Source organism: Bos indicus, chromosome 7 (genome assembly GCF_029378745.1).
Source record: "Bos indicus isolate NIAB-ARS_2022 breed Sahiwal x Tharparkar chromosome 7, NIAB-ARS_B.indTharparkar_mat_pri_1.0, whole genome shotgun sequence".
Classification (NCBI taxonomy): domain Eukaryota; kingdom Metazoa; phylum Chordata; class Mammalia; order Artiodactyla; family Bovidae; genus Bos; species Bos indicus.
Genome location: NC_091766.1, coordinates 58,506,078 through 58,532,984, shown reverse-complemented (window position 1 = coordinate 58,532,984; position 26,907 = coordinate 58,506,078). Strand labels below are relative to the sequence as shown.

Below are 26,907 nucleotides of genomic sequence, written 5' to 3'. Positions count from 1 at the left end.
TGCCATTTCTCCATCTCACCTGTTGTGCTTTCTTTCCTTGTGCTCCCTCCAGTCGTGGAGAATTAGACATACCTTCAGCTTGGAACTTGCCCCTCACTTTTGCCTGGTCATCTCTGACTCATTTTTTACACTTCAGTGCAATGTCACTTCCAAGAAAGCCTCTCATGGCAATCTCCAATGAGGGCAGATTCTGTGTTTCTTATTCACCCTCACATCCCTGGTACCTAGCGCACTGCCTGACACGTGGTGGATAACAATGAAGGCATTTGTTGAATGAATAGTGAATTAATGAATGAGGGGAAAATTATAAACTTGCTTCTGAGCTAAGAGATAAAATGCACCAAGATAAAATGCACTTAGTAGATAGACTAAGAACTTCAGTTCTGAGTCTACTTTCTGAGATAGCAGAAAAAACAGCAGCTCAGGAGATAGTACCATCTAGACCACATCAAGCAGTCATGTCAAACCCTGTGTCTGCTTCACTCCATAGTGGATCCAGCAAATTGAAGGAGCAGAGGCTGCCCTGCACCAGAAAATGATGGAATTGGAAAGTGACATGGTAAGTAAAGATGAGGTATCATAAAAACAAAGAATAATTGAAATACCCCTCAATTTCAAGCTATGTTCTCTAAAAATGTCACATTGTAATTTTGTAGTATTTCCAAAACTAATGCTGAAGAAAATCCAGTTAGATGTTTTTTCCCTTAGGCTAAATAATTTTTCTACCATATATAATTATAGTAAACTTTACAGAAATTATGGGTATGACTTTGGTATTAAAAATCTCCAAGCCATCTCGCTCCCGTTAAGATGGCTGCTACTAAAAACAAAACAAAATGGTAACATACAATGATGAAGATGTGGAGAAATTGGAACCCTGTGCAATATTGCTGGGAGTATAAAATGGTACAGCTGCTATGAAAAGCAGTATGCTTAGTGATTGCTCAAAAAATTCAAAATGGAATTACCATGTGACACGGCAACACCACTTCTGGGTATATACCCATAATAATTGAAAGTGGGCTCTTGAAGAGATTTTTGTGTTCAAAAGCAGCATTATTCGCTATAACTTAAACATGGAAGCAACCCAAGTGTCTGTATCAGTGGATGAAGGGATAAGCAAAATGTGGTATATACATCCATGGGATATTATTCAGCCTTTAAAAAGGAAGGACATTCTCCTACATGCTACACCATGACTGAACTTTGAGGACATATGCTAAGTGAAATAAGTCAATCACACAAAGACGGCTGCTGTGTGATTCTACTTACATAAGGTACCTGGAGTAGTCTAATTCATAGAAACAGAAGACACAATAATGGTTGTCAGGAGCTAAGAGGAAGAAACGGGCACTTGTTTAATAGGTACAGAGTTTCAATGTTGCAGATAAAACGAATCCTGGAGCTTGGTCTCATAACCTTGTGAATATACTTAACACTACTGAACTGCACACTTAGAATGGTTATGATTATAGAGTTTATATTATATGTATTTTGCCACAGTTAACTTTTGTTTAAATCACCCAGCCTGGGAATTGGTCCTTATTAACATAGAGCAATGCATAGAATTTTATAATAGTACCGTCATTACTGCTGTCACTATTACTAAAAAACAGGCAGCGATTCCTGTTAGGTTGGAAGATCTTATAGTAAAAACAACTTGAATTTCTATAGCATGTGACAGCTTGCAAATTTGTAAAATTTGCTGATATTTTACACAGAACTTACATTTTACCAACCGGTTAGGCTCTAAAGTCTAAAGATTTAACAAGCACTGTCTATATTCAAAATACCCTTGAACACTTTAAATACAAAAATTTTAATTAGGCAATCAGATTGTTACAGGCACTGTTCTAGGCACTGGAGCTCAGATGTAATCAGCTGGAAGTCAACAGCAAAACTGCATGCAGACATATGCTCTCTCGAAATCAATGCAGAACTTCTGTGGTGGTGCAGTGGATAAGAATCCCTGCCAATGCAGAGGACCCAGGTTTGATCCCTGGTCCAGGAACACTACACATACTGCTGAGCAAGTAAGCCCATGTGCCACAACTACTGAGCCTGTGCTCTGGAGTCCAAGAGCCGCAGCTGCTGAAGCCCGTGTGCCCTAGAGCCTATGCTCCGCAACAAGAGAAGCCACCTCAATGAGAAACCTATGTACCACAACGAAGAGTAGCCCCCGCTCACCGCAACTAGAGAAAGTCAAGGTGACCCAGCAACAAAGACCCAGCACACCCAAAAATAAAAAATAAAAACAGGAAAAAAAAAAGTTGGTGCAGTCAAGTTTACCTTCAGCATTGGAAGAGACCCTTGTTCCTTGTTAAGCATACAAAGAAAGAATTAACTTGTGCTTAGGGCTATGTTCTGTACAAGGATATATTTTTTAATGCAAATGACAGGATACTTGAAATATGAGAACCACACAGAAACTGAGGACAAGCAAGGTAACATCACTTTACATCTCCTGGATCACCCTGGCTTTATAGCAAGAGCACTCACTCATTAAGTAGCAGTGTGGGTGGAATCGCTCCCACTCTCTGAATTACTATCTAGCTTTGCGTTTGCTAATGATAGTTGAGTTTGAATAAATTAAGTTTCTTATTATACAACTCTGCTCTATTACATTTCATAACATTCTTTTAAAAATATACTATCATAGTATATTTACACAGATATGCTTATCAGTTAGCATCTATAGCATTTATCTTGGAGAAGGCAATAGCAATCCACTCCAGTACTCTTGCCTAGAAAATCCCATAGGCGGAGGAGCCTGGTAGGCTGCAGTCCATAGGGTCGAGAAGAGTTGGAGACGACTGAGCGACTTCCCTTTCCCTTTTCCCTTTCATGCATTGGAGAAGGAAATGGCAAGCCACTCCAGTGTTCTTGCCTGGAGAATCCCAGGGACGGGGGAGCCTGGTGGGCTGCCGTCTATGGAGTCACACAGAGTCAGACACGACTGAAGTGACTTAGCAGCATCAGCAGCATAGCATTTATCTTGTCAAAAATCTATCCTTAGGGACTTCCCTGGCAGTCCATTGGTTAAGACTCTACTTCCACTGCAAGGGTCTCCTGTTCGGTCCCTGGTCAGGGAAACAAGATCCTACATGTCACACAGTGAAGCCATAACAAACAAAAAAAATCTATCCTTAGTGGCATACTCTTAAATTGATATGAAAATTCTTTGAGACATTCCATGTGGATTGTCATTTTATGCTTCTTTCAACTGATTTTTACATCCCCTGTGTGAAATTGTAAAAGTTGAAGTATTTCCCTGAAAGACAAGATCTCTGACCCTACAAAGACTAGTGATTTGTCTTACAGTGGAATTAGAGAAAACGTTAATCAATACAATTTAGATATCACTTTCTTGTTAACTAAGCTGACTCTATCTACTAATGTGGACATTTTTTTCTAGGAACAATTCTGCAAAATCAAAGGCTATCTGGAGGAGGAGCTAGACTACAGGAAACAAGCCCTTGACCAAGCATATATGGTAGGTACAAGAGACATTCCAGATACTCTGAGTGTGGATGGTTATATGCTCTGTAGTAAAGCATCCTGTGTAATTTGTCATGTCATGTATGTGAATAGACCGCAACATGCAGCTCGCTTATCCAGTGGTTTCCAGTTCTCATTTTAGACCAAATGTACATCTCTAGCTGTTTGCTGTTATAATACTATTATAATAGTTAATAAATATTTCATTGTAACTCATTTTTCAAACAGTTTAATTATGTTGTTAAATAATATTTAAATGAAAGACAGACTGGACAACAGTGTTGATTACAGAAAAATTTTATTAAATCTGATTGTTGGGGATCCTAATCTAGGGGTAGAATAATAATGTATGTAACATGATACATATTTTCAATTCATTTATTTCTTACAACAACCCTATGAGGTATAGGGAATATTATTATTTCTATATTGCATATGAGAAAATGAAGGCTTAGAGAGAGGAAGACCTTGGCCCAGCTTGGAAAGTGAGTAGGTAGTGCTTAGGTTTGACTCCAGACATTGTGGCCATAACTACCAGAATCCAGCCACAGTGAGTAAGGCTATATGGGGGAAATGGGCTGTACCTTTCTCTCTCCTCCAGATTATGCTGACTCAGGAGCACATTTGATCCACTCCCCTGTACCAAATTCATAAAGCATCATTCTTAATGCTGGACTGCAGCTTGGATTTTTTCTCTCTGGGTGGGTACCACCCCACCCCCCACCGTAACACAGTGTAATGACTCAAGACAAAAAGAGGAAACTTAAAAGTTTTTATAATGCTTTCCTGGAAGCAACCTGAATTGCTCTTGGGAAAAGAGTGAAGCACTTAGCCCCTGATGATAACAAAGATGAACTGGTACTCCCCCTCCAAGTTGAGTAAGAGATTCTGAGTGCTGTGTGATGGGGAAGGGGAGTTGCCCTCTGCTTAGAGAATAAAGAAGGAGGTGATTTTTCCCTCCCTTCCTACCCTTTCAACCTTGCCTCCTCTACCTACACATGATAACCTTAGACCATGTGGGTGTGTCCCAGGACTGAAGACTTTAACTTTTAAAAGGTAAGGCAACCTACTTAGTCCAGGACAGGAGCCTGGAGGACATCCCTTTCCAGGCAATGTCCTTTCACCTCTGTCAGAGTCGAGGGGATAAGATTATAGATTGTAGTAACTGTATCTGAAGCATGTGAAAGAAAAGAAAACTGGACTGTACAAAGCTGTAGACTCTTCATCTAAAAAAGAAAAGCCTCGAGGCGGCATTTTACAGCTAGCTGCTGCCGCTGCTAAGTCACTTCAGTCGTGTCCAACTCTGTGCGACCACATAGACAGCAGTCCACCAGGCTCTTCTGTCCCTGGGATTCTCCAGGCAAGAACACCGGAGTGGGTTGCCATTTCCTTCTCCAATCAATGAAAGTGAAAAGTGAAAGTGAAGTCGTTCAGTCATGTCAGACTCTTAGTGGCCCCATGGACTGCAGCCCACCAGGCTCCTCCATCCATGGGATTTTCCAGGCAGGAGTACTGGGGTGGGTCGCCAGTGCCTTCTCCAGCTAGAGCAACTACAAATCTCAGAGTATTAAAAAACAGACCAATTCCAAAGGGTCTTAGGCTCTATTTCCCAATTTTTAAGAAAAAAAATGGAGACGCTAAAGCCATCTTCAGAGGTGTGTCATTTGGAGAGAGGTGGCACTGTGTATGTGAGTGTGGAATACTTCCAATTTCAAGTATTCTAACATGGACCACTTTGCAGTGTTTATTTCTAAATAATATACTGCCACAATAGATATCTTTAAATATCTGTCAAATGAAAGAGAGAACAAATTTATTCTCAGCTACCTTTGAGAATAGAAGGACATACGGTTATAACAAGGTAAGGACTTCCTGAAAAGGAAAAGTATGTGAAATAGACAGGATCCAGAAAAAAGAACAAATTCCCCTCCATCAGGGAAGTTTACATATTGGCTGCTGCTGCTGCTAAGTCGCTTCAATCGTGTCCGACTCTGTGCGACCCCATAGACGGCAGCCCACCAGGCTCCCCCGTCCCTGGGATTCTCCAGGCAAGGACACTGGAGTGGGTTGCCATTTCCTTCTCCAATGCATGAAAGTGAAAAGTGCAAGGGAAGTCGCTCAGTCGTGTCTGACTTGTAGCGACCCCATGGACTGCAGCCCACCAGGCTCCTCCGTCCATGGGATTTTCCAGGCAAGAGGACTGGAGTGGGGTGCCATTGCCTTCTCTGTACATTTTGGCTAGCTGACCCTTATTGCATCTTATAAAGGGACTCAACAAAAGGATATTTAAGCTGGATAAGCTTTGACATTCATTTTGTTGCTATGGTCATGTGAGAGTAAAATAATATATCCCTCCCCATATACACACGTGTATGTTTATACACCACATGTAAGATACTAAACTCCAAAGTTTTCTATTTTCCAGAGAATCCAGGAACTAGAAGCAACTTTGTACAATGCTTTGCAGCAAGAAACTGTTATTAAATTTGGTGAATTATTAAGTGAAAAGCAGCAGGAGGAGCTGAGGACAGCAGTGGAAAAGTTACGGCGGCAGATGCTGAGGAAGAGCAGAGAGTACGACTGTCAGATTCTTCAGGAGAGAATGGAGCTCTTACAGCAGGCCCATCAGGTGAGGATGGAGTTACTACATCTGTGTTGGATGGTGCTAAGCACATGGGACCTAGTTCTTAGTACAGAGTGTTGATGTGGGTATGAAGAATCCTGAGAGCTAGAAGCTGTTTTCAGAGAGTAAAACAAATAGCTGCTGTTTTATACCTACACTCAGAAACAGGGTGATGGGTTCTTAATGAATTAATCTGAAGAAAATTGGCAGTTCAGAAGCACTGTGTCATGCTACTGTTTTTGCAACAACTTTGCCATGAAATAATACCCTTTGAATTTCATGGAACCTGATCATGTCCCTTTTCCTGGGAAGGGACTCTTCGGGATTTTTTCCAGGACAGAGATCATGCTGTTTTTCACCCCAGTCCATAACCAAACCTGATGGAATCATCAGAAGAGGGTGAAAGGGAACAAGGGCCTTTCTCTTTATTCCCAGAATAAACAGCAGCAGCAACAATAAAGCCTGGAAGCCACCTCTGATTTACTGGCATTTGCTGTAGGTCAGAAACTAAATTAAGGGCTCTCCTTCCATCATTTTATTTAATCCTCACAACAGCCCACAACTGTAAGTATTCTTATTATTACAACGTAAAGAGATCATGGTACTGAAGAAAAAAGTGCTTAAGTCATTGCCCAAGATGACAGATAGCAAGCCACAGAGCAAGAATTACAACCCAGATCAACCCACCTGCAAGGCTAGTGCACATAAACGTTGCACTGTACTGTCCACAGCTTGAGTCACATCATTTATACGACTTTTCTAGACCAGCAAGGCTCAAAATAAACACCCAGTATTAACTTATAGCCAGCATTCTTAATTTCAACTATTTGTTCATATCAGACCTTGGCAGGCAAAGACTAGGGTCCTGGTCAAAAAGCAGATTCTGTAATAATTCCAGAATTGAAAGTTCCAGGCTAGTGTACTTGGTACTCATAAGCTGTAATAAGCAACTGGTATGAAATCCAGATGGGCTATACAAGAGGTGAGAATCATGTGGTCATTAGAGATCAAGGTGAGTAGAAAAGGAACAGGGGTTATTTTATGACACCAGTAAGAACAGTTTATAAGGAACATGACATTTATCACACTTCAGTTGTAGCCAAGAATTTTGTGGATCTTTATAGGCTAATAAATTTCCCAAGTTAACAGGAAACTCTGAAGCCATTTTGTTCCAAAGATAATAAACATGTGCATTGGTTTCTTGAGATTCCATCATAAAGTTTTGGATTTCAACTCTGAAGAGAGTTTTTAAAGCATTTAATAATAGACTCAATAGAATCATTGCTTCTCTAAGGGAATGAACTTATCCTCTAGATAAATATTTTTTTGAATGCAATAGCATTTAATTAATTTCAGCAAAGTGGGAGGTGTGTCATAGAACTGTAGAAGTGTTTATTTTTAAGATGGACAAATAGTTATCTAAATGTATTTATGATTAAAACTTTGTCAATGCTTTTAAGTGTCTCTTCAATCAGCTAAGGTACTTCCAAAAGAGAAGGTTCCATTTAAGTTAATCTGGTCTGAGCTGTTAGGTGCATTATAATTTTAAGTTTCTGTTGCCTTTTACCAAGGAGAAAAGGAAAGATATATCCATCTGAATGCAGAGTTCTAAAGAATAGCAAGGAGAGATAAGAACGCCTTCCTAAGTGAACAGTGCAAAGAAATAGAGGAAAACAATACAAGGGGAAAGACTAGAGATTTCTTCAGGAAAATTAGAGATACCAAGGGAACATTTCATGCACAGATGGACACAATAAAGGACAGAAATGGTCTGGACCTAAAGAAGCATAAGATATCAAGAAGAGGTGGTAAGAATACACAGAAGAACTATACAAAAAAGATCTTGATGACCCAGATAACCACAATGGTGTGATCACTCACCTAGAGCTAGACATCTTGGAGTGTGAAGTCAAATGGACCTTAGAAAGTATCATCACGAACAAAGCTAGTGGAGGTGATGGAATTCCAGCTGAGCTATTTCAAATCCTAAAAGATGGTGCTGTTAAAGTGGTGCACTCAGTATGCCAACAAATTTGGAAAACTCAGTGGTAACCACAGGACTGGAAAAGTTCAGTTTTCATTCCGGTCCAAAAGAAGGGTATTGCCAAAGAATGTTCAAACTACTGCACAATTGTACTCATTTCACATGCTAGCAAAGTAATGCTCAAAATCCTCCAAGCTAGGCTTCAATAGTATGTGAACCAAGAACTTCCATAGGTACAAGCTGGATTTAGAAAAGGCAGAAGAAACAGAGATCAAATCGCCAACTTCCATTGGACTGTAGCACTTCCCTGGTGGCTCAGATGGTAAAGACTCTGCCTGCAATGCAGGAGACCCAGGTTCCATCCCTGGGTCGGAAAGATCCTCTGGAGAAGGAAATGGCAACCCACTCCAATATTCTTGCCTGGAAAATTGCATGGACAGAGGAGCAGTCCATGCAGTCTCAAAGAGTTGGACATGACTGAGCAACTTTCACTTTCACTGGATCATAGAAAAGCCAAGAGAATTCCAGATAGACATCTACTTCTGCTTCATTGACTACACTAAAGCCTTTGACTGTGTAGATCACCTCAAACTGTGGAAAATTCTTAAAGAAATGGAAGTATCAGACCACCTTACCTGCCTCCTGAGAAACTTGTATGCAGATAAAGAAGCAACAGTTAGAACTGAACATGGAAAAACAGACTGGTTCATAATTGGAAAGGGAGTGCATCAAGGTTGTATATTGTCATCCTGCTTATTTAACTTATATGCAGAGTACATCATGTGAAATGCCAGACTGGGTGAATCATAAGCTAGAATCAAGATTGCCAAGAGAAATGTCAATAACCTCAGATATACAGATGCCACCACTCTTATGACAGAAAGTGAAGAGGAACAAAAGAGCCTCTTGATGAAAGTGAAAGAGGAGAGTGAAAAAGCTGGCTTAAAACTCAACATTCAAAAAACAAAGATCATGGCATCTTGTCCCATCACTTCATGGCATATAGATGGGGAAGCAATGGAAACAATGACAGACTTTATTTTCTTGGGCTACAGTATCAGATGGTGTTCAAAGATGGTAATCAAAGTCAGATGGTGACCTCAGCCGTGTAATTGAAAGATGCTTGCTTCTTGGAAGAAAAGCTGTTACAAACTTACGGTATTAAAAAGCAGAGACATTACTTTGCTGACAAAGATCTGTATATTCATAGCAGTGGTTTTCCAGTAGTCATGTATGGACCATAGAGAAGGCTGAACACTGAAGAATTGATGCTTTTGAACTGTGTGGTGTTGGAGAAGACTCTTGAGAGACCCTTGGACTGCAAGGAGATCCAACCAGTCAATCCTAAAGGAAATAAGTCCTGAATATTCATTGGAAAGACTGATGCTGAAGTTGAAGCTCCAATACTTAGGCCACCTGATGCAAAGAACTGACTCATTTGAAAAGACCCTGATGCTGGGAAAGATAGAAGGCAGGAGGAGAAGGAGACAACAGTGGACAAAATGTTTGGAAGGCATCACCAACTCCATGAACTTGAGTTAGAGCAAACTCCAGGAGATGGTGAAGCACAGGGAAGCCTGGCATGCTGCAGTCCAGGGGGTCACAAAGAGTCAGACACATCAGAGCAACTGAACAACAACAACAAATTTTTAAGTCTCATAATTTCATTGACATTTTCTGTCTCCCCAACAGATATTCATTAGAATATGCCTTTCCAGTTATTTATTACTCTTTTTTTTCCCTTTCAATCAGTAGCTTTGATTTGAGAGAGTTATTCCAGGAGACATTGGACAGGATTTGTCATACGTAAATTTGCAAGGCAGTCTAAATTATACAACCTATCACTAACCACTTACTAGACATTTCTGTTTGAATGTTTCAAAGTGAACTCATGCGAAACATACCTGAACACGCGTTCTTATCTTTGCTTCTCTCTTCTCTCCCCATCTGCCTGTCTTGTTTAGTGGAACTACCATATCTCAAAGCACTCAGGCTGAAAACGCTGGGGTTTTCCTTGTCCTTCTCACCTTTTCTGATGGTACCTTCTTCCTCAAAAGCTTCCATGATCCCACTTTCCAGTTGAGTCTAGTCATGCAGAAATCTCTAGGTCCTTCAGTAGCTGGCTGCTGCTGCTGCTGCTGCTGCTAAGTCACTTCAGTCATGTCCGACTCTGTGCGACCCCATAGACAGCAGCCCACCAGGCTTCCCCGTCCCTGGGATTCTCCAGGCAAGAACACTGGAGTGGGTTGCCATTTCCTTCTCCAATGCATGAAAGTGAAAAGTGAAAGTGAAGTCACTCAGTTGTGTCCGACTCTTAGCGACCCCATGGACTGCAGCCTACCAGGCTCCTCCGTCCATGAGATTTTCCAGGCAAGAGTACCAGAGTGCGTTGTCATTGTCTTCTCCGAGGAGGTAGTCAGTAGCTGGCTACCCCTCCCCTAAAAACTGGATTTAAGACGATCTCCAGAGCTTACGTTCCTCTATTTGTGCAGAACTCTTCCTTTACCCTTGAGGCTATGATTTTCCACTTCTAAGCCTTCGTTTGCCTGACTACTGACCCCCAAATGCCCTTCAAAGTCGGCTGCATTTATCCAAATGTTCTCATTTTTCTAATCCCAGTGTAAGGTCTATCTCCTGCAGGATGCTCTCCCAGATGAAAACAATGGATCACTTATTACTGAAAAAATATATATATCCCATACCCTTTTATACACTCGTTCAAGACCAGTTACTGAGGGCCTGCCTGTGCTGGGTGCTGGGAATGTGATGTCGGACAAAGACATAAAGGTCACTTCTCTCACGTGTCCTGCAGGTGAAGAGAGACAGAGTGACAAGGCAAACAAGCACCAGCCAAGGCAGTTTCAGAGAGTGCTCTGAAGACACATGCATGCGTCTCTCTGTGTGTGCTGTGTGTGAGAGAGCGAGCTTGGGAGTAGGATTAACCACTCTAAACTGGCTGGTCTGAAGATGCTGAAATCCCAAAGAGTCAGCCACACAGAGATCTTGGCAAGGTGGCCAGAATTTAGGATCAGCAGGGGCTAAGTCTCTATTGTGGGAATGTTTGGGATATTCAAGGAGCATAGAGAAGGCCAATATGGCAGGAGGTCGTGGAGCTGAAGAAAGGTGACTGTGAGGTGAATCTGTAGAGGTAAGACAGGGCTAGATCGAGCTGGGCCTGACGAAGTTCGGGTTTTATTCTAAGGGCAACTTGGCTGACTCTCCCTTCTTCCTCTTCCTTGCCCCTTAAAGCTCAAGGACTGCTGTGATCATTTCACATTCTTTATTTTGTGTGTGTGTGATATTTTCTTGGCTGTGGCACGTGGCATATGGGATCTTAGTTCTTGACCAGGGATCGAACCCACACCCTTTGCATTGGAAGCACAGAATCTTAACCACTGGACTGCCAAGGAAGCCTACCATTTCCCATTCTAAGAGTTTATACTGGCTGCTGTAGATGGGTGTAGGATGGAGAAGATCAGAAGCAGGAAGAGCAGGCAGTAACCTCTCACAGTTCTGATGGGGGACTTGGTATACTTCAGAGCAGTAGAAAGTTTCCTACTTGGTAGAAAAGAGATCTGCTTTGGACTCTACAGGGTTTGCTCTTAGATCAGATGGCAGTCTGGGAAAAGTTGGAAAGGAAAAATAAATAAAGCCCACAGCACACAATGGAGCAAACCTAACTCATTTAATACATATGTATAGGCAGCTCCTTTGTACAACTAAGCACTGTACGAGGTATTAGAGATTGGTGATGAAATTATGCTTAGTTTTGCCCTGTTTTCCCTTTCTACATAATCTGTTTTTTCCTGTGTTTTCCATTTTTATCTCCCCATCTGGATGTGATGGTTCTTTGAGATCAGGAACTACGTGACACCTTGCTTGTGTTCTCCATTACATCCAACACAATCCTGAACATTTAAGCAGGTGCCCAGCAAGCACAGACTTGGAGGCTGAGTAGACACTACACTAATCTCTCATGCCCATGATTTAATTGATGTACGGCTTGCCTCCACATCCAATAGACTATATCAAGAAAATACTTGCACGCTCAAGGTAGAAATATCTAACAAGTTTATTCTTTCACTGTGTAGCTTTGGAGCATAAGCAGCACTGTGGAAATACATACAAACACACACATCACACACATTTATTTGTCATTCATTATCACACACATCAGCATTCATTGTCACATAATTTTACAGTCCTTCTAAAAAAACACACCCTCCTCTCCTGCAGAAACCTCACCCCCTTTCGTTTAAAGCAGGATTTCTCAATCTCAGCCTGACTGACATTTTGGGTCTGATGATTCCTCTTGGTGGAAGTTGGCGGGGAGTGATCTGTGTACTGCAGGATATTTAGAGCATTCCTGGCCTCTGCCCCTTAGATGCTGGTTGTCACTGGTGATCACATGTGATTTAAAACTGTCTGGATAATTTTTGGTGATGGTTGCACAACTTTGTGAATATACTAAAATCACTTTAACTAACTTAAAAATGTCCAGATATTGCCAAATGTCACCTGGGGTGCAAAATCACCCCTAGTTGAGAACCACTGTTCAGAGAGAGGGGATATAGTTTCCGAGTTCAACTGTTCTTTGTTCCAGCTTACGTTTTTGTCTCCCCATGTTGCGCTGTAAAAACTGGTCTTTCTATGTTATCACATCATTTAGCTTCCATTGTTTTCTTCTTGGACTCCAGTTCTCCATTTTCTAATTATTCCCAAAAGAGGCACTAAATTACAAGCCTACACTGTGTAACCCTATGCTATGAATGTATTCAGTTCAGTTTAGTCGCTCAGTCGTGTCCGACTCCTTGCGACCCCATGAATCACAGCACGAAGGCCTTTAATTTGTCAGAAGGAAATTTGAAAACTTTTATTCACTTACAAATTCAGTTCAGTTCAGTTCAGTTCAGTCGCTCAGTCGTGTCCTACTCTTTGCAACCCCAGGGACTGCAGCACGCCAGGCCTCCCTGTCCATCACCAACTCCCGGAGTTTACTCAAACTCAGGTCCGTTGAGTCAGTGATGCCATCCCATCATCTTATCCTCTGTCATCCCCTTCTCCTCTTGCCCTCAATATTTCCCAGCATCAGGGTCTTTTCCAGTGAGTCAGCTCTTTGCATCATGTGGCCAAAGTATTGGAGTTTGAGCTTCAACATCAGTCCTTCCAAAGAAATCCCAGGGCTGATCTCCTTTAGGATGGACTGGTTGGATCTCCTTGCAGTCCAAGGGACTCTCAAGAGTCTTCTCCAACACCACAGTTCAAAAGCATCGATTCTTCGGCCCTCAGCTTTTTTATAGTCCAACTCTCACATCCATACATGACCACTGGGAAAACCATAGCCTTGACTAGACAGACCTTTGTTGGCAACGTAAAGTCTCTGCTTTTTAATATGCTGTCTATGTTGGTCATAACTTTTCTTCCAAGGAGTAAGCGTCTTTCTATTTCATGGCTGCAGTCATCATCTGCAGTGATTTTGGAGCCCAAAAATATTAAGTCTGTTACTGTTTCCACTGTTTCCCCATCTATTTGCCATGAAGTGATGGGACCGGATGCCATGATCTTTGTTTTCTGAATGTTGAGCTTTAAGCCAACATTTTCATTCTCCTCTGTCACTTTCAAATTAGTGTCTATGTAATGTTGATTTCAAATCTGTGCTATTCAAATTACTGAAATTTTGTTATAGTTTACTGTAATTTCAAAGACATGTCTGAGCATTTTTTATCTTCAGGATTGCTTGTGCTATTCTTGTAATGTTTGTTTTTTCCCCTAAGTTATCAGTTCCTTCTTTGGATTTTTTTTTTTTGAAGTGTAGTCTCTAATTTTGTTTTATGAAAATTGATCAGTTTGGTTTTATGAGAAGATCATACCCTGAAACAAATTTGAAATAAGGTTGAAAAAAAAGTAGAACAGCAACTAATGGCATTTGTGTGAGCCACTTTTAGCCATTTTTAAATGAGGCAATAAACAATCAAAAACCTTAATCCAAATGGTTTACAACAAAGTGTCTTTCTTTCTCTGTAGCTCTGGGACACACAGCTGTCTCCACTAAGAGGTGACTTTCCCACATCTCATTCCCAACTCATGTTCCACTGGCCAAAACAGGTCTACTGACCAAGCTCAAGGACAGTGGGGTGAGAACCATACCTCTGTCACAGGGAAGAGGTCTGCAGAGATAGATTGACCCAGAGGAAAAAGGATGGCAAATATTTTTAAAATACAGTCAATGACAATCATTTTGAATATGAGTATAGGCAATTTTTGAAATATGCAATAACCCACTGCGTATAGAAAAATGTATACATGACATTTCCAGATGCTAATGTTTTTATGGGAAGTTCTGTGTTTTAGGTTGATGAATGGTCTTGTTTAACTTAACACCGTGTAAAGCATTTGGGTTTTTTTCCCCTTTTTGCAGAGAATTCGTGACTTAGAAGATAAAACAGACATCCAGAAAAGACAGATAAAGGACCTAGAAGAAAAGGTATGTGTGAACGTCAGTGTGTATTTCAATCTTTATTTTTTAGATCAGACAGTAGTCTTGGTTTCATTCGCTGTGTTTTCCTTCTTCTCAGCTATTGTGTGTTGTGTGTAGGCAGGTATAGTTAAGCTCTGCCTGTAGTCAGGCACCAGGGTTCTGGCAAAACATCTGCTTTCAGTTATACATTTTTGTCTTTTGTTTTGATTCCTGTTCTTTTCTGTAAGTGTTTTCTTTCCTCAGTTTTCCCTTTCCCATCTTCACATCTTTTCCAAAAGTTTCTTCTAGTTTTATTACTCTGCTTTCCCCTTCCTTTTTGAAATAATGTGTTCAGAAATTTAGATTGACACATGAAAATTTTGCCGTCATGTCATTTCCCCAGTGGTCCTAAAGAAGAACTGCTTCTTCCTAGTCAGCCAACACTCCTGGGGAGTAAAGATGGCATTTGGAAATGTGTGTGCTCTGGAAGAAGGGAGAGGACTAGCACAGGGGTGCTGCTTGGCTGCAGTGAGTTTGCCAGTCTTGCATAATTAACACAAAATTGTCCTGCCTCATATGCCAGGAGCCCCCTGGGCCTGAGGAGGGACACAGCAGAGATGGCAAGAGGCATTCTCTGGAGTTCTGATCTCATTGACTGGAAGTAGCTGCCTGAACCCCTGTGTTGCAAAAAATCATGGTTGTTTTGCAGTATCTTCCATGGGCACCCAAGGAGCAAATAGTAAACCACCCGCCATTTCCAAGATAATGATTAGAATTTGGTTCATCCCAAATTGCTTTTATAGTTGTCCTTCTCAGAGGAAGTTGGTAAGGTCCAGTAGCCAAACAATCAGACCCCTAGATTCTTATGTAGGCTGAGTCTTCATGTATTTATTTAAGCTTGGGTAAGTGACTTTACCCACCATGTGTAAGCTGTATCTACAATATAGGGGTGGTAACACTCTCCCTCATCTCCTCTCATCTGTTCCATGAGGGAAAAAATGAAGTCACTTACATGAAACTTAGGAAACGCTAAGAAAGTATAAGTCAAATTAAAGTATAATTTTTAAAATTTCTAAATGTGGAGTGCATATCTTATGTAAGCTTGTAAGTTTGAATTTTCCTCATTTCTGAACTGTGCTATTTAGTTCTGTGGGATTAAATGAGGCAAAGGCAAAGTGTAATAAGCTAAAAGCTGAATCTGGTTTCCTACTGTTTGGCAGAAAGACCCACAGAAGGCAGGGATTATCCACAGTTTCCATGGCTGTCAAAGGACACCACTGATGCCTTCCATTTCCCATGTGTTTGAATGGCTACCCTTGTCCTAGTCACTCAGTCCTGGAGTGGCTCCGGGAGGAAATTGCAGAGAAGACAGCTCTGCCCCAGTAACTTCACTCAGTTCAGTCCCATATAACTTACGGAAAACAGAAAAAGGAATTATTTTTATATCTAGTTATGTCGCCACCCTAGCTGAAGTAGGTGAACTTTTCATTCTACAGGTCTGAACTTCCTAAATATTTATAATAGGTTAATGTACTTAACAGAAAATGAGGATTATTTAGCTATTAAATCAGCAAATTCCATATGTAGTACTAAACTAAGCCATTTCAAAGGCAATCCAGTTGGTTTCTGATTAGAGGTTTGAATGAGAGATGAGGTTGTTAAAGCAACTTCTATTCACTTGACCTCAATTCTGCTTATCCACAAGCATAGTAAAAAGGCTAACGATCACTTATGTCAGAGATAGTCTTCATTCTTTCCTGTGGGGTACGTGACCACCCCCTCAGGACACATACAATATTCCTTCTTTGTCCTCAATTCTCACACACACAGCTAAATTGCTTCCTACATGCTGCTCTTCACTTTATCCAAGGCACTGCCAGATTCATCATCTCATTTGATTCTCCTGATTATTGAGACAGACACATCAGATATTATGTTCCCTTTTTATACAGATAATGAAAAAATGGCTCAGAGACATTAAACAACTTTACAAAATCATATAATCCATCCATGGCAAATCAAAAGCAGAGGTCAGGTGTCTGACCCTGAGGCCCACAGCCTGCCCACCATGTGACATAGAATTTAGACTCGTATTGTAAATCAAGTGATAAGCATCCCTTATGCCCAGAAAGGTAGCCCTGATACCTGACCATCTCATGGGAATTGTGGAAGCCTTCCATTCCCCTCCTTCATCCACTCTCACTACAGGTGACATCCTGTCACTACACATCTTCAAGGAATGGGAAAAAGAAAAGAGTGTCTGCTCCTCATTCTATTAGACTGGTCACTAATACATAGCTCTTCACACCATGTTTATAACTTGTTCATGCAATTTTGCCACCATGAAGCAAGAGCCTTGTGAGCAATGCCATTAAAGGAAGTAGGCAAATAATATGCCCAATATGAGACTACCATACAGGACCTATTCAAAACTATCATGTCCAACAGAATGCTCCTGAAGGGTTTTAACAAGCCAAAAGACTTCATGACTCTGTAAGAGTAAATCCCCAAGGAAATCAGTATTTGAGAAAACTGATCTGACCTACAAGATTTTATTATACAGTTGGTTTTCAACCAGTGCTACACAAAGCATGTTTTCCATCCAAGTTTTTTCTTCTCTGGTGAAGGTTCTTGGTGGAGAGAGACAGCTCGGACTCTGTTTAACTTCTGTGAGTCAAATAAGGAGATATCTATCTCAGAAGCATGACAAGCTGGAGCAACAGCATACGTTCACTGTCTGAAGCTATCTCTGATGTAGAAGCGTAGTTCACACCAGTGGGAGGACCACATACCCTCACTCACCCAGGACAGACCTAGGTTATGCCTGGTACCCCAATGTAATTACTAATACTGTTCCATTTCCCTTCTAGGAGTGCCCACCATGGATAAGCAATCATATGTTTACCCTGCAAAGTAATATTCTTCCTGCTCTGCCATAGTAACCAAATAGTGATAGTGTTGAGTGATAAAGCATACACTTTGATCACTTTTAATTACACTCTCACACATTAAAAATAGAGATAATAACACATAGCAGATTAGGACTCGGGAGGTCTAAGCTCTAGGCTTCACAGTACCATCAAATTGTATGCAATTAGTCTGTTGATTAACTGCTCTCTGTTTATTTTCCTCACTTATAAAATTCGGAGCTTAGACCAATTATCTGTAAGACCCTCTCAGAATTCTAAAATGTATCAGTTGATGTTAGCTGAACACCAGTTATTCATTGTATTGCTTTACCAGTGAAGAAATAAAAGGTATGGTTTTTGTAAATAAAAGGTACTTTGTGTGTATGTGAGAAATGATCAGATTTGAGCAATATGGAAAAGCTGAGGTTTTATACAACCTGAATTGCACTACAGAAATTCAGATTTACATAATCCTCTTCTTTTTCTTCTGCAGTTTCTGTTTCTATTCTTGTTCTTCTCTCTTGCCTTTATTCTATGGCCTTGATGTCAAGGTGCCTCTTACAGGTAAGACTCCATTTAATTCTCAAAATGTGCTTCTAAGACTTATTTGATAAGAAGAATGCTAGCATGTTAGTATGCTCATGTTAAAAAAAAAAACAAATACATTTGGTATTTAAATGCCAATCTTAAATGCCATAAAATGAGAAATCAATCCAGTCCATTTGGGTGATTATTAAAGAAATGAAGCATGGTGAAAGTCAAGAATCTTTTCCTAGCTAAGTGTCTTGCTTTGGAAAGTCGTGATGTCTATGAATCTCGGAATTCTCATTGTAGCCTCTCATTACACTCAAAGAGTCACTTCTGTATCTACAAAGTGAAAAAACAGGAGTAGGTTTTCAGTGTCTCCTCCAGCTTGAAAATTGTGCTCCTATAAATCTAACAAGTTAAAATGACTGATTTTTTTTAACCCTTTCTCCTAGTTCATTTTCATCAGAATTCAGGAAAACAGGATATTTAGGAAAATTGGATCTTGTTTTCAAATAAGATAGTTTTCAATGTCAATTTAGGGAAAAAAAAGAAGACTCAATATTATTATATTATCAGATCCATTTCTTATAAGTGGATGTAAGTAAAAAGAATCTTAGACAGTGATTCCCAATTCTTGTAAAAATAAAGAATTCAAAGCCTTACTACCAATTTAATGAAGCAGATTACCGGACATGGAGATGAGACAGAGGATGAGAGAAGTGGAGAATAAGATTGATCTATATTTTTAAGAAGCTAACCAGGTGATTCTAATGTCTACCCAGGTAGAGAAAGCACAAACCTTAACACCATTACTTAAAAATAAAGAAGGGCTACCTGCTGTTCTAAATCCGTTTACCACGGTCTGTGTCTACTTTGGTTATCTTATTAAGTTATATTATACAAGGATCTTTTCCCACCCCATGTTACTTAACATTCTATAACAAGTTGAAAAATGGAAGAGAGATGCTTTCTGTCTCTGTGGGTATCAGCTTTGTTACCTGGATGTTGAACAGGAAAGCATGACCTGACCCAAGAAAGAAGTAGAGGGAAATGCCCATCAAGTGGTATCCTTATAGGACCAATTCCCTGGCTTTATTCCTTACTCCAAAAGATTTTCTTTTAAGACTGAAAATTATCCTTTATCTGACAAGAAGAGTAGTAGCCTTGCAGCACATAAAAAAGAGCACTTAGTCTCTTAAACTGAATGAGAATATCTAAAGAAATATGGGCAAAGTTCTCTAGAAAAGGATCAAAATGGCCAGAGCATCAGAAAACAAGCAGTTCCCACCCCCAAATAACAATTAATCAACGAGGCAAATAAAGTTCAGTGAGGCACAAGTACTACATGGGGGTGTAGGGAAGAAAAATCAAACCTCGTAAACTTGTAAATACTAGCTAGAAAAGGAGTAAGTTTGAACATTAATATCAATAATGACTAACAGCTACAATGTAGATGCTGTTCTAAGTAATAGATACATTAATCCTCACAAACCCCTCTAGCCAGTAGGTATTGCTTTTCTTTCTTTTTTTTTTTTTTTTGCAATTGGAGAAACTACAGCATGTGACTTTCCTAGGACCACATAGCTACAGCGGACAGGTGTAGGATTTCTACCCAGGCAGCCGCATGCCAGAGTCCACTTTTAACCCCGTTGTGCCTCACACATGGAAGAGGGCTTTCTCTCACATTCTGAGCATCACTTACGTGTATATTTATATCAGCATTCAGAGGTGTCTTCTATGATCTGTATACTACTACATAGCTCTTGGGATTTAAAATTGCTGTATGCTCATCCCCCATACCTTTTCCCCATTTTTTTGAGGGATATACAAAATTTGATTTGCTTTTCCTCTAGAGTAGCTCATAATTGACACTTTGGAGTGGTCAAATGAAAAAAATATAATTATAATTAATAGTAATTATATAACAAATTCCTGGTACCGTGAATCTGGATAATATAAAATGTATACAGGAAAAAGTCTGAGTAGTTTAACATGTATGGCTTTGAAGTTAAATATACTGTTAAGTTTTAATCCTGCCATATACTAGTGTGTCATGGTAGGTTTAGACCAAAATTAGATTTCCTGTTCCATAAAATGATTGTGACTATATTAACTACATCATGGTATTGTGTTGAAAGAATTAAATAAGATTATGCTTATAAAGAATTTGCCACATTGACTGGCACATGGTTCAGTAATCAGCAACTCTTAGCTATTATTATGAAAAAAAAGTTGGCTATCACTGTACTGAGTTTGCAAATATACAAGTTTGAAAATAAAACCTCTAGTACTGCCAAGTACAATAGTTTAAGAACTAAACCAAAGTGAGTAGTTACCTTTTCATCCCTTCTCTTCAGATAATAATCTGGATTTAAATAATACAAGTGAGTAAGGCATTACTGGCAGCTGATTATTTCTACTTATATGCCCAAAGCAAGTGAGACAGAGGAAGGAGGAAGTAAGGAAGAAAAGGGCTTCACTTATTAGCAGGTAGCAAAAGCATACTGTAAATAACCATACAAATATTTGTCCTATTAATGATTTATATTCTATTCTGTTCTTAAACCAAAGACTAACTTAAATTACATATAAAGATAGCTACCTTAAAATGAAATGACTTATGCTTCTTTCCTTTTAGCAATTACCTAAGTCATTTTTGTCAAGGATGATCTAGAAGCTGTTGCAGGCTCCCAAGAAGGTACTTCACTGAAGGTGCTTTCAGTGGTTGCTGACTAAATAGCTCAGTCCCATGCATTAGACTGGGACTTTTACCTTAAAGGATTCCCTGGTAGCTCAGGTGGTAAAGAATCCACCTGCAGTGCAGGAGACCCCAGTTCGATTTCTGGATCAGGAAGTTCCCCTGGAGAAGGGATAGGCTACCCACTCCAGTATTCTTGGGCTTCCCTGGTGGCTCAGTTGGTAAAGAATTTGCCTGCAATGAGGGAGACCTGGGTTCAATCCCTGGGTTAGGAAGATCCCCTGGAGGAGGGCATGGCAACTCACTGCAGTATTCTTGCCTGGAGAACTCCTTTGGACAAAGGAGCCTGGTGGGCTACAGTCCATGAGGTCGCAAAGAGTCGGACATGACTGAGTGACTAAGCACAGCAAAGGGGAACCCCACATAGTTTCAGGAGATACCATGTGCTTCATGCATTCATTTTTTCCTTTCAGTTTTATTGTGATATAATTGACATACAGCACTGTATAAGTTTAAGGTATATGGTGTAATGATTTGATTTACATACATTGTGAAATAACTACCACAGTAAATTTACTGAACATCTTCAAAATTAAAGAAATAGAAAGTGTTTTTATTGCAATGAGTATTCTTAGGATTTGCTCTCTTAACAACTTTCATATATAACGTATAATCACATAAATTATATTTGTCGTGTTGTTCATAATATCCCTAGTACTTATTTATCTTATGACTGGTAGTCTGTATAACAGCTTTTGACTACTCATCCAGTGTCCCTTCCCTCTACTCCTCACCTCGGGTAACCACAAATCCAATCTCTTTCTCTATGAGTTTGTTTGATCTTGACACATAATGCTGAGCGTCTTCTGTGCAACAGACAAGGCGGCAGGTACTTGGATACTAGAGTCCTAAAGTCAGCAGTGACATAACTGTATTTGCTGACTTAGCATGTCATAAACTCAAAGCTCAGCTCTACAGGGCAACACATTCAAAAGAATCTCTGAGGCTCTGTGATATCCAGAAGTGGCTTCTGAATCAAAGGTGAATTTGTGTTCTCTACAGTTTTAGTTATAGAATACTGACCCTTAACTCACTGAAAACTGCTCATCTATACTGACCTATTAGATAATACTTCAGTTATTCATAATGCCAGTTTGAATAAACCTGGCTTTGCTGTAGAATTCATAGTTCCTTTTACAGATACTCAATTTACAGAAATGTAACATTCTGGGAGATTGCCTATAAGTCCATTTGCTTTTTAAAGCCAACATGATTTTCCTCAAATGATGGGCTTTACTTTAGTTGTGATGGGAAGAAATAGTGCATATGTGCTTTGAAACAGAATTTAAGATTTATTTCTGAGGTTGACTTAGATAATTGCTAAAAGCAAAGAAGCATAAATCACTTCATTTTAAGGTTCAGTTCAGTTCAGTTCAGTTGCCTAGTCATGTCCGACTCTTTGCGACCCCATGAATCGCAGCACGCCAGGCCTCCCTGTCCATCACCAACTCCCGGAGTCCACATTTTAAGGTAGCTATCTTTATGTATAATTTAAGTTAGTCTTTGGTTTAAGAACAGAATATAAATCACATTGGAAAAATATTTGTATGGTTATTTGCAGTATGCTTTTGTTACATACTTATTTTATATAAAATACACTATATGTGTGTATACATATACAGAGAAGAGAGAGATGCACACACCTAATGCATCTTTATACACACTCAGATTAGTTCTCTTCTTTACTGAGGACCATGGGAATACTATAGGGCTGAACTGGTGGCTCAGGCAGTAAAGAATCTGCCTGCAGTTTAGGAGATCTGGGTTCAGTCCCTGGTAGGAAAGATCCCCTGGAGCAGGAAATGGAAGCCCACTCCAGGATTCTTGCCTGGGAAATCCCATGGAGAGAGGAACTTGGGGGCTACCAGTCCATGGGGTTGCAAAGAATCGGCCATGACTGAAGCAACTGAGCATGCGCTCCTTTGTGCCAGCACCACCAATCTCTATGCCTTTTTGGCACCTATACCTCCCTCCCACAGTATACTCTCATCCCGATCTCTGTACTTCCTTCCTGCTCACTCTTCTGTGACTTGGTCGCTCTTTCATCTCAGTCTGATCTGGCCTTTGGGAATGAACCAGGTGATTCTGCAAATATGAGTTCCAAATACTTGTGACTTGCACCTGTGGCAGAAATTTCTTTGAATCTCTGATTTGCCTCTGTATGTGAACTGGAAGCATCCTTAAGATACTACATGCCTCCTTTTCCACCACTTTGCATCTTTGTCACCATTTCTGGAGTACCATTAAATTCTGCTACAGAATTAGTATCTTTACTTTATAGATGGGGAAATTAAGCCTTGGAGAAGTTAAATGGCTTTTTCATGGAAATTCTATTTTCTCCATCCATGCCATTCAGACTCTAAAGTTCACGTCCTTATGCAGTAAATGATAAAATGTCCTCTGTGCCATTTTCTGGCTTTTATTAGAGGAGTGGATTATGTCCTAAGCTTCTACCCAAGCGAAAACCCAGATACACGGAATTAAAGAGGGACGGGACTATAAGTATTGACTGGCACAGTCCAGGGAAATGTCTTTTCAGAGATACTCTGGGACCAAACAGGAAACCTGTGTAGCAAAATTCCCAGGGAATCCTCAGATCAGGACTTGGGGATAGAGACCGTCTGCCATTAAACAATGTTGTTGGAGAGAAAATTTGACATACAAGTGAGTCAGTGAACCTGCTTATAAAGTAATATTTCATGTGAGCAACAAGGACTTCATTTCAGTTCAGTCGCTCAGTCGTGTCCGACTCTTTGCGACCCCATGGGCTGCAACATGCCAGGCTTCCCTGTCCATCACCAACTCCTGGAGCTTGCTCAAATTCATGTCCATTGAGTCGGTGATGCCATCCAACCATCTCATCCTCTGTCATCCCCTTCTCCTCCTGCCTTCAGTCTTTCCCAACAAGGGCTTAATTTCCAAAATATACAGAGCTCATACAACTTAACAGCAATAGCCCCCCAAAAAAGAAATTGAAAATGGGCAGAAGATCTGAATAGACATTTCTGCAAAGAAAATGAATTGCAAATAGGCACTTGAAAAGATGCTTAACATTACTAATTATTAGAGAAATGCAAATCAAAACTACAATGGGGTGCCACCTCATACCTATGAGAATGTCCATCATTAAGAAGTCTACAAATAACAAATTTTGGAAAGGATGTGACAAAGAAGGAACCCTCTTATACTTTTCCTGGAGGAGGAAATGGCAACCCACTCCAATATTCCTTCCAGGAAAGTCCCATGGACAGAGGAGCCTGGCGGGCTGCAGTCCATGGGTTCGCAAAGAGTTGGACACAACTTAGCAACTGAGTATGCATGCATGCCTACACTATTAGTGGGGATTTAAATTGGTACAACCACTATGGAAAACAGTAAAAATATTCCTCTAAAAATAGAGTTGTCATATGATCCAACAATCCCACTCCTGGGCATATATCCAGACAAAATTATAAGTCAAAAAGATATATGAACCCCAGTATTGAGAGCAGCACTATTTACAATAGCCAAGATATGGAAGCAATGTAAATGTCCATCAACAGATGAATGGATAAAGAAGATGTGGTATATATACACAATGGAATATTACTCAACCATCAAAAAGAATGAAATAATGCCATTTGCAGCAACATGGATGGACGTAGAGATTCTCATACTAAGCAAAGTAAGTCAGAAAGAAAAAGACAAATACCATATAATGTCACTTATATGTGGATTCTAAAATACAATGCAAATTAACAAAGCTACAGAACAAAAACAGACTCAGAGAGAGAACAGACTTATGGTTGCCCAAGGGGGTTGGTAATTAGGGGAGGGAAGGAATGGGAGTTTGGGATTAGCAGAGGCAAACTATTATATATAAGATGGGTAAACAACAAGGTCCTACTATATAGCATAGCAAACAATATTTAATATCCTGTAACAAAACATAATGGGAAAGAACATAAAATATGTATGTATATATATTATAGATATACATACACATACATCTGAGTCACTTTGCTGTACAGAATAAATTAATACAACATTGTAAATCAACTATACTTCAAAAAATTTTTTTAAACTTAAAGTAATATCTTAGTTGAACTTCTGAAGGTGTTGGCTTAGAAAGTCCTAGAGAAAAAGACAATATTGATAATAGCTAATATTTCAGGCCACTTAATATGAGACAAGAATTGTTCATTGCTTTACATGCATTACATTGCAGCAACCCTTGAAATAGATACTTCTGTTCTCTCATTTTAAAGAAAAGCAATTAAGCTTAGAGACTTTCTTTACATAACACACACAAGATTATACTGTTTCAAGAGGTGGTAAAGAATAAAAAATGGGGTTTTTTTAATTAAAAAAAATAATTTGTGCTTTTTTTTTCCTGTTTCAGCTATTGACTGAAATGATGATTAAAGAATTTCTCCCTCTGTTTTACAGAGAAACCGAAAACACGGATAAGACCGCAGAAAAGCAAATACTTCTAAACCTTCAAAGATGGCAGAAATGTTTACAGCAGTGAAAGAGAGATCAAAAGCTAAGACCCATCCTGTAGCCAGGACTACACCTGTGTATTTTAAAGCCATTATTCAAGGTTTCTTACTTGACAGTTCCTACATGACCCTGTTGAAAATCTACAATATATGCTGCATTTAACGAAACCTGTATATGTCAAACCAGAAGGAAAGAACTATAGACATATATTGTGTGAAAAAAACGATTCAGCAAGGGAAACAGTTTCAGCAGATCAAGCAAAGATGTGTCTTGGGCATGGAACCAAAGTTACAAAGAAACATTCTACCCCTGCTGTGCAGGGGGGGTCATTTTAATGTAACACCACACCCCATGGAAATACTAGTCCTGAAATAAACATCATTTAAAAAAAAAATCAAAACAAAAAGATAAGGGGGGTGGGGATCGAAGCACGAGGAATACCTATGAGGAGCTGTTTACAATAAAATGTTTGATTTGAAAAGTCTGGTTTCTTACTACAGGGATTTGCTTTTCTGTCTTTATTATTGTTTAAACCTCAGGAACAGAGACATCTGCAATGTGAGTGAGAAGAAAAACAATGTCCGGTTTTTCTGCAAACAGTGGAGCGTGTGGAATGCATTCCACACATGACAGATGAGAAGCGCATCGCAGTGACCCCGACGAAACTGGCAACCAGTGTGAAGGATCCAGGCGAATGCAACATAAGATGCATAAAAGCAGATGCTTCCTTGGCCTTCTGTGGTCCTCCAAGAACAACAAACTGATCTCATTCTTACTGAAAATTAAGAAGATGATGCTCTAGATCACAAGCTCCCTGACTTAGTTCTGTCTAAGAATGACACCGACCATAGGGCCAGAGGCATCTCTGAATCTTTCCATTTCCAAAATACTGGTCTTCAAATGGCTGCTTAAAATTGCCTGCAAATAACATGTGATTTGATACAAATAAAGGCGATAAGTAAACTTCTATCAACAAATGAGTTTTCCACAGAGATGTGACTATTAAGTGAAAATATGATTATTTTTAGAAGTATCCTGATATGCTTAGAGCATTCTGACCTCTTGTCATTTAGACAGACAATTTTTTTTTTCCCAGAGATATGACAGCAACAAGGTAGCTCTACTTTTTTATATAAAAGTAACATTGTGTTACTGATAAGGTCATTTTGTACCATAGACAATTAGAAGACTGGTACTTTTCCTAAGTTATGTAATACTGAGTCTTGGATTCAGCTCTGAGAGCAAATAAAAGTTCCTGAAAAGCTAATTTTAGCCTCATTTACTGTAGATAACAGAACAGCCTCAATTTTTCAAATTGTCAAGATTTTATTTACAGGGCCAGCATTCCCATGCATTAAGAATGTGTGTAGGGAGCCAGAAACTCTTTCTATGAAATGCTACACAAGTCTTTCCCTACGTGGATTCAGTACCTTACTCTTCAGTTTTGGCGCTGACATTTTTAAAGCCAGAACAGTAACTGAAGAAAGTACAATTAGAGCTACAATGCAGGGGTCCCACTTTTTGTTCTTATATTTACTGCTGACCCAGGTATCTTTGGCCCAGTCACTTAACCTCTCTGTGCCTCAGTTTCCTCATCTGCAAAATGAGGTTAAAATGCTTTTTCATAAGGTTTTTCTTTCTTTCTTGCAATTCTGCAACAAGAGGTGC

The 26,907-nt window shown here is 39.8% G+C and overlaps 1 protein-coding gene across 4 annotated transcripts in view; it reads left to right on the top strand.

Moving 5' to 3' along the window:
• The window catches only part of JAKMIP2 (janus kinase and microtubule interacting protein 2), a 190,351-nt gene extending 164,631 nt beyond the window's left edge, over nt 1-25,720 (top strand). For 3 of the 4 annotated variants that reach the window (XM_070793781.1, XM_070793780.1, XM_070793778.1), the window contains 6 exons: nt 491-559; nt 3,416-3,493; nt 5,924-6,127; nt 14,524-14,589; nt 17,965-18,035; nt 25,186-25,720. In XM_070793781.1, coding sequence (XP_070649882.1) covers nt 491-559; nt 3,416-3,493; nt 5,924-6,127; nt 14,524-14,589; nt 17,965-18,015 — 468 coding nt within the window. In that variant the 3' untranslated portion in view covers nt 18,016-18,035; nt 25,186-25,720. The remainder of the gene's footprint in view (nt 1-490; nt 560-3,415; nt 3,494-5,923; nt 6,128-14,523; nt 14,590-17,964; nt 18,036-25,185) is intronic. The other variant, XM_070793779.1, reaches the window with a different exon arrangement.
• The last annotated feature ends 1,187 nt before the right edge of the window (nt 25,721-26,907 follow it).